At 40.0% G+C, this 8,958-nt stretch overlaps 1 protein-coding gene across 1 annotated transcript; it reads left to right on the top strand.

Annotated features, from left to right (window-relative positions):
• The first annotated feature begins 431 nt into the window (after positions 1–431).
• On the top strand, positions 432–8,939 carry rsph1 (radial spoke head component 1). Its single transcript, XM_064327796.1, has 8 exons — positions 432–662; positions 745–858; positions 4,890–4,995; positions 5,259–5,349; positions 5,664–5,799; positions 6,851–6,922; positions 7,657–7,780; positions 8,670–8,939. The coding sequence occupies exons 1-8, from the start codon at positions 603–605 to the stop codon at positions 8,846–8,848; spliced, it is 882 nt and encodes a 293-aa protein (XP_064183866.1). The 5' UTR covers positions 432–602; the 3' UTR covers positions 8,849–8,939.
• The last annotated feature ends 19 nt before the right edge of the window (positions 8,940–8,958 follow it).

Consider the following 8,958-nt stretch of genomic DNA (forward strand, 5'->3'; position numbering starts at 1 on the left):
AACTTGATGGTCAAGTAGCCTGTGTATTTGGCTTTGCAGGCAATATTCTTATTTAATGCTTGGCTGGAAGCTATTTAAAAATATTTATTAAATTTTATCCTATAGGCCTAGTTAAATGACACTCAGTTCTCCTGGCACAACAAAGACTGATGTTACTAGAGCTGACGCCAAATCAAGAAGGGTACAAGAATGTTCAATGTAGGCTATGCTAACGATAAAGTTTTTTCATATTTTGTCTAGACGCTTGAATGGTGTAAAATAAATAGGCTACACTTTTCGCTCCCTTTAAATCGTTTTACTCCATTTAACCCTAAGGTGTAAGATCATAAATGTGATTAGAATGTTCTTAACTGAACATTCGACCGCTAATGCAACAATAATAACAGGTAACTGAAAGCAATTTAGTTCTAGAACACACAAAAAAAAAAAAAAAATCCAAAAAGCTACTTTTCAAAGGGTTAAAATAGTGCAGGCTACAAGATTAACTTCTCGCCACGTCCCGACCGTTGCCCTGGCAACATGTAACAAACGATTTTACGGTCGCCAAGAAACGGTTACCTTGTAACGGCCCTTTTAGCAATTGAGCGCGTGTGTATCACAGAATGGTTGCAATGTCGGACGCTGGATCTGAAGAATTTGATGACGATCAGGGCAACCTCGGAGTGAGTGTTTCAGCAACCTAATACATGCATTTAGTTGTATGATTAATAACATCCCTGAATAATTTAAAATATCTTAAATTAGGAGTACGACGGTGAACGAAACGAGGCAGGAGAGAGACATGGAGTCGGGAAAGCGGTGTTACCCAACGGAGATACTTATCAAGGATTATATGAAAACGGGAAAAGGAGTGGTCAGGTACGGTAAACAAGATCATTCTGTAAAGTCGGGCATATAGGCTACGGTTAGCTTTACAAGCTACGTTATCTGGGGCCACAAGCAAGGCAATCGATATGCATGGTTTACATGTAATGCCTTGTTTGTGCGAAAGATGACGGAAGTTAATTGTCTTAATTGCCTGCTGCTTTGTCTACTGAACTTGAAGGAGGAAAGAAGTACCCTCGCTCAATACAAAAAACATTTAATGTTTTTATTTGTAAATAAATGCAATAAAATTTATCTGCTCACATGTCGGCCTATAGCCCCCAGAGGCTTAACGTCACTATACAAATTGCTTTGGTGTAATATGATGTGTGATTTGAACCACAAACCTTGCATTGCCCCTATACCAGCCAGTAGTCTATTAGAAACTTCTTTAGATGTCGAAAATATCCTTTATCACACATGAAAACAGTCTGGGCCAGTCGAAAACACACGCTGAAATGAACACACAATGCGTAAAAAAACAAAACAAAAAGTGAGTCAATTTACATTGGTGGGTGCTTCTGTTTTTTTCAGCATAACTGCATTATCACAGTTTTCACATTTTTTAAACCAGGAGAAATTATTAACAAAAGCCCCTGCTATGATTATTTTGTTTATGTGTCATATATTATTATATTCAGAACTACTGGCAAGTAGATTGACTGAAAAATGAAATGCCACGTCCTTTCAGACCGTACAGATGTGTGTCATAGTAGTCACCTACCAAAAGGGAAAGGGCTTACAACACTGTGTGTGTGTGAGTGAGTGAGTGAGAGAGGAATATGGACATAAAATAAACAAAAACTATGCCAAGGCAACTTCCACATTTCTAACTGGGAAACAAGTGGACTCGCCCAAGCTAGGAAACTATCTTTAGTCTTTAGGCCCATGCCAGGCCAGTTCTCGGGCCATTTCCAGGGCTCTGGCATTTTCCTGGGTTTCCCCACATTGTTTAGAGAATTTTAAGTTCAGCTAAACAGACAAAATATAAGCACAGAAATATGCACACTAAAACATGGTTTTTTAAACAGGGACAAAGAAAACTCAATTTAGCCGCGTTTCCACCGCAGGAACTATACCCCGGAACTAGGAACCTTTTGAGGAACTCAGTGCGTTTCCACCGCAGGAACTAGGGTCTAAATTTAGTTCTGGGGGCTTTGTTTTACCCCCCAAAACGTTCCTGCTCTGGGGGTAGTACTTTCCGAAAGTACAGGAACCTTTTGGGTGGAGCTTGCAGCGCTGAACATTTCTGATTGGTCGAGTACTCGTAGCATTTGTGTTGTATTTATTTTCCGCCATTACCCGCTATGTTTGAAAATATGCAGCGGCAAACCAATTTATTTTCATAATAACTTCAAATCAAACTTGTATGTTATGCGGCGCAGTAGCCTACTTTTGGTTATAGCCTGTCAACGTCTTGGAATTATAACGTGTGCTCTTCTGTTCTTTTCTTGCTTTAGTATTCGTTTTATAAAATGCTAAGCATTCGTGCTGGGACAGCATATTACGTAGGCTACCAAAACATTCAAACGGATTAATTCGGTTGCTGAATATTTTCTTCCGGATTTTCTTTGTTAGCTCGTTGTAATTGACTCAAAACGTTTGATACAGTTATGTGAGGTATGCGGTAGTTCTACATAATTAACATTGGTGATACAGTACAAGCAAACTGGAAATCACCTTCCGCACTTTTTATCCGGGTAAAATAACAGGTTAATTCTAGTAATCTTCCCTTTAGCTTTTTCAGACTGCCGTAATTTTACTCAATTTTACTGCCATTTTTCAATTCCACGAAAAGACCAGGAAGACTATGGACTCATTTATGGTGCATGGTTTGCATCTGGAGGGCACACTTCGCTGCTCGGCTCGCAGTAACTTCGAAGGAAAGCAAACGGTGGCTGTACCACTACTAATTTACATTTTCACGCAAGTCCGAGTTTTCGTTCTATTCTTGTTATTTTGCGATTAGCCTATATTGTATTGACGACGAGAAAGTAATAAAACAGCAAATTGTTTACAACGTGTGCATGTTTTCTGCTGTTAATGAATGTGTTTGAGAGGATATATGAAAATCAATAAATACAAAAGTAACCATATATAGTCATTGTTGGTAACCCGTTGTATATAAGTGGAATAAACCCCTCCGGGCTGTCCCGGTTTTTAGAAAATAATGTAGGCTACTTCGGTGGTAGTATGGGGTTACAGAAGAAATCATATGACAGATGGACCGACGACTACGTCAGTGGGCTAATTTGCCTAATCTTCGCGGTACTTTAGACCCCGGTGGAAACGCAGACAACCATTGGCTGAAGGAACCTTTTAGTTCCTGGTAAAGTAGTTCCTGGGACTGAAAGTTCCGGGTAATTTTGGTGGAAACGCGGCTTTTGTCAGAGCAACCAAATGTGTTTGAGGTTGCAAACTCAGACAAGTGGTTTGATTCGTACCAGAAGACCCAACCTTCACCAAAAGGGTTATTAAAATAATGCAGCACACAGTCAAGTGGTTGATACAAGAATACAAGTAATTGTGATAAAACCAAATATAACTGCGCTTCAATTCCAAAACAAATCAGTCCTGCATGTCATCTAGCAAAACCCAAAATGCTGGTTTGAAAACTGTTGCCACTGGAGAGCCCGTTTTACCTCTCTAGTCTCCAATGGTCTTCATCACAACACCTGCCAAAAGAAAACAAAAAGTTCACAAGTGTGTTCTGTTTGTATGAAAGAGACAAATTAGAGCCTCCAAACCATTATAATGGGGATATAGTAGAAGCAAAACAACAAACCATCAGTGACTCAGTGGCAGGGTGAGACAATATGACATAATGTCTCGCTGTCATACCACAGAGGCTGTTTTAGGCACACACTGTGCCTAAAATGTCCACAAGAGCAGTGTTAACCTGCACCAAACCAGCACACCCATAGTGCTCAACAGTGACCTACATTCGGAGTAGGGAAGCCCAAATGTGATCCTAAGCTAGCATTACAGCCCACTGAACCCTATGTGGGCCTGCCTACCATAGTTATACATATGGACGGTAGGGACATCAACTTTTAGGGCATGTTAAAATATCTCCACCAATGTTTATCTCTCTGAATGATTTCTTAATTATTTCTGACTGTATATGAATATTCACTCAAATGCTGCTTTCCAAGAATCTTGATTTTGATTGGTTGAGGAGGTTGCATAATTGCCCCACATAGTAGCAAGCTGGAACTAGGCAGAGAACAGGTGAAAAGAGGTCATGAAAATTAAGCAAAATGACTGAATATAAAGTTGTTATCGAATTGCGAATGGTGAATAAACCTTAAACAAGTCAGTCGTATTTGTATTCCAGTCCGAAAACATAGTGTTGAAGCTGGTTTGAATTTTGTTAAACATTAGCTAGCAAGTTGACACTGCTGAATGTACACGCATGCATGCGTGCACCTGTATTTGGCTTTATCTGTCCATCTTGGCTTTGATGCCAACAATCATCCCAGTCTTGTTGAAAGCAACCCCATAGCATGATGCTAACTCCACCATGCTGTGATGCCAGATCTTTAATATCTAAGGGCAGTATTACACTAGGTCAAACCTCTCTGAGATTTTGGTTTATCTCGGTGGGTTATGGTTTTAAGCTTATGGGAAGTGAGGTGCAGTATGGCAGAGGTGGAGGTTTTAAAACTTGGACAGCTTGTTCCACCTCAATAGGACGCCAAGGTCCAAACAAGATGCCAGAACAAACAAGCTGCCAGAACAAACAAGCTGCCAGAAAACATGCGTTAGCCTAGTGGGCAGCTTGTACAGGGGTAATGATAGACTGTAAACTACTGCAGGTAGTGAAAAGTTGTGCAATAGACCAATAAGCATCATGAATTTGAATAGCTATTTCCTACATAGCCAGTAGAGGGCGACAATGAGATGCAAGACATTCGTGGTGAAGAGAAGAAGGGGCACAGTGGGCAGCAGTTTGTTGTGACGCATAATAAAAGACTTTGGTGAAATAGTTTGTTTGATTTCTTGGTCTTATGTTTGTGCACCAGGGAACATATCGGTTTAAAAATGGAGCTCGGTATGTTGGAGAATACGACATGAACAAGAAGCACGGACAGGGCACTTTCTACTACCCCGATGGATCCAGATATGAAGGTGAGTGTGGGAAGGAGTTAAACATTCACATTCAGGTAAAATTCAAGTTGAAACTCAAGAGGAAATTCTCTTCATTTGCATATTCAGTGCACAGTTATATTTGCAAAGCATTTCCTGAAATATTACTGGTGGAAAAGGAAATATACAAGAAAATTTAAATAATGGAATAAAGACATAAAAATAGGAGTGGAACACTTTCATTACATTTTTTACATTTTATCTCTCTTTTTTCTTATATGCACATATTCCTCTCTCTCTCTCAGGTAGCTGGGTTGAGGACCAGCGCCAAGGTCATGGTGTATACACTTATGCCAATGGAGACATATATGATGGAGACTGGCTGCATCATCAGAGGTATGGCCTCCTCAACGTCAAATTGCTACCAGCCTCAGGAAGTGAAGGTTACACAAACAAGAAATTAAATCTTCTTAACACAGAATATTGCACATTACTCTAGAAATCCTGAGGGTATTACACCTTTTGACAAAAATTTTTAAAAGTGTGATTTTTGTATTTTAGGCACACCTTGCTGAAGCTGTTCAGTAAATGTAATACCTGTGGTATTATGCCCCACAGATGTGCATGTATGTGTGCGTATGCATGAGTGTGTGCGCACTAAAATGTATGTATACACGTGTGTGCATCTGTGTATTTAAACATGTGCATAGGCATGGGCAAGGAGTCTACACATACCACGACACAGGATCCAGGTACGTGGGCACCTGGGTGACGGGCAAGATGGAGTCAGCCGGCGAGTTCATCCACCTCAACCACAAATACCAGGGCAACTTTGTTAACAACAACGTGAGCAAGACAACCTCCTCTCCTCTCATTCCTGCCCTGTTTCTCAGCCCTTTCCCTCCTACCCAGGCCTTGGCTCTGTAGATGGGAGGGCGAGTTCTTCTGAAACCAAAAATGAATAAAATACAATATTATCTTTTTGAGCAATGTTAGATCAAATGTGTGGATTTTTAATTAGGCTGAGGAGAGATCCTCTTGCCCTGGACATTTCTTCTTTTTGGAACCGCCAAAAATATCCATTCAGGTGGGATTTCTAAATTCCTAAAAATGTCCAGATAGGTTTTGTTTGTTCCATAGACTGTACATAAACAAACAAATAGCCTAGTACACTGGCTTCCAAACTATGCATGTCACAGCTAGAAATAGCTCTGCATGTCAAACCTGCATTGTGTTAATAAGTTTAAGGAACAAATTATTAAAGAAATAAAGCACTTGTTCAACAACCTAATTAGGAGCCTATTGTTTAACCTCAGTCTTTCATTTGATCAAAAAAAAATGCTGTAACCTCTTTTTACATAATTGTTTCCAATATAGCAAAACTATTTCTGGAATGATGTGGCTTAAGAGGGTAAATAATCACTCTAAACATGAAAAGCACTAAATGAGTAAAAATTAAAAGCTTGTTAACCAAAAACCAGCATACACGGGGCCCAGGAGTTAAGGAACCACTGGCCTAGCATTGTGTACATAATGCCTGTCCATCCCTGTCCTCTTTTTTTAAAATTCAATATTATAAATATGGTGACCCCATTTTAAGGAAAGCATATTCAAAAGGCAATTTGGAGACAACTGATAGCCCTGCTGTGCAGTTGATAAAACTATTTAAACAATCTGAGATGTGTAGCAGATTGATTGCTAACCTCAAACATTGTGTCTCTAGGCCTAATATAAAATATTGTGTGTATGTGTTTGTATGTGTGTCCATATGTATCCGTGTGTGTGTGTGTGTGTGCGCGCGTATGTGTGAGTGTATGTGCCTTTGTCTAAATCATATTTACAATACCTATGTTTGGATTGCAGTGATGCATTCATAAAACACCCTGTTCCATTTCAGCCATCTGGACCAGGGAAGTACGTGTTTGACATTGGATGTGAGCAGCATGGAGAGTTTACCCAGGTGGATCAGGTAATGTTGACTCTGGTTGAAACTTGTGCCTATATGTGTTTGTGTAGAGACTGGTTATGTACTGGACTGGATTAGTTAGTTATTTTTTTTTCTTTTTTTTTCTTCTGAATTTAGCCATTGCTGCCCACTTCCTGGAAAATATTTACATTAATATTTTACAATTTTGATGTAAAATTTTAATTAAAGAGCACTTTTCTGGCATCCAAGGTAAGGCGTTTAAGCACAGATAAGCAAGAACATCACATGTTAAACATCTGCCTGGATAGAGAGAGTTGCAGTGATGGGATGGGCTTAAATATGAATGGCCGTTACAAAAAAATGTAAAACTAAAAATCAGCAGGGAAACTTGTTTAAAAGGAATGAATCATTTCTAAAATGGATTTGATTGGGAAGGTTGAAGAGAATTAATAGAAATCAGTGCATACGGACTGTCCCAGCTTCACTGGAGAAGTTAAATTGCTTTTGGTGAGCGCATGCCATTTAAGCAAGAATGCCCAATGGAGAGCCTCAGGGTCATCACTTTTTAATTTATTAATTAAAGTTAAGACACAGTTAACTCACCTCTACATGATTGTGTGGGTTTTAATCGGTCATTAAATGTAAGGAGAAAGAAAGATCCATAGGACCCTGTGGCTCTTTAGGACCAAGGGTGGGGACCCCTGCACCTAACACGGCATCCAGGCAAACCCCCTTAACTGCCTTTTTTCAAGCTCCCTCACCATTGTGTGCCACAGGATGGGGCTGATGGCGAGGATGATGACCCCATCTCTGCCACGGTTCTAAAATGGCGGCCGACGTCCATCACCAGTCTCACACGAATGACCCCTGCCAAAGATCAGAAGAAACCACCCTCACCAGGTGAGCATGTTAGAACTTGGGGACTTTTATTGAACAGCTAGACAACTGTGTAGGTGAGTGTAGTAAAACAATCAATAATTTATCATTTGACCCAAAGAAGGCAAATAATTCATGGAACACTTTTTTCTCCATGTTAATTCTGTCAACAGAACCAAACACTGTGTGATAAATTTTAGAATGTCCTATGGTTCCCAAGATTGTGGTTAACCTTTCAATAAAGATACCCTGAAACACTTTTTTTCCCAGTAGAAATGACTCACTGTGTAAACGAACAGATGGTACCGAGGCTCCAATTTTGTGTATGGATGAGAAAAACTAAAACTCTTGGATTTTACTTTTTACTTTACTTTTGTTGTTAATGAACAAGTAACCCATGATGATGTATTCACTTGGATAAGTAAGTGCACTTGGAAAAGTATTTGGATCACTCTTCGGCAAAAAATTTCGAAAAATTAATATCATTTTCAAGCTTTTTCACTAACTTTAATGAAGGGTAGCCCAAGAAACCCTGCATAGCATCTCAAAAATAAAATAAACGTAGACATAAAAAGCACAGCGTATCCCAGGTAATCTTCTAGAACAATGTAAAACTTGGTCCTATAAGGCAGGCAGAGGAGGCTGTCAAGCACAGCTTTTCTCCCCAAACAGTTACCGCTTCCACCACCTTTAAAAATAGAAGCCTTTGTCTCACCTTCCCCATGTTCTAAGAGCAGTTTTGCTCTGCAAATATAAGTCTGCCTCAAGAGCACTGCCCTTTTGAAGGCACATTTGTTGCAATTTTCTCAGAATAAGAGGGCAAACGTAACATAAGGGGTGTGTGTTTGTTTGCAGTTGTGTTTTCTGAATGGGAAGGTTCCTCTTTTCCCTGTCACACTTGTCATCCATACAGATCCAGGGAAGGGACCGGAAGGGAAGGAGAAGCAGGAGGAAGAAGAGAAGCTGAAGGTGGAAGCGACGGTGACCGAGGGACAGGCCCTTGCAGAGGAACAGACAGAGAGAACCAAGACCCCCACTACCCCAGAGCCCGAAACACAGAAACCGCCTGAGCCAGAGGATAAAGAGGACTGACCTCCTTCAATAATCACAGATTACACAGATGCCTTCACTCGGTTGATTTGATGTGCTTTCATAATAAATTATAATTTTATTAGTGAATGTCTTTTAATGTCTTTGTGGTG

This window comes from Anguilla rostrata, chromosome 3 (genome assembly GCF_018555375.3).
Source record: "Anguilla rostrata isolate EN2019 chromosome 3, ASM1855537v3, whole genome shotgun sequence".
NCBI lineage: Eukaryota > Metazoa > Chordata > Actinopteri > Anguilliformes > Anguillidae > Anguilla > Anguilla rostrata.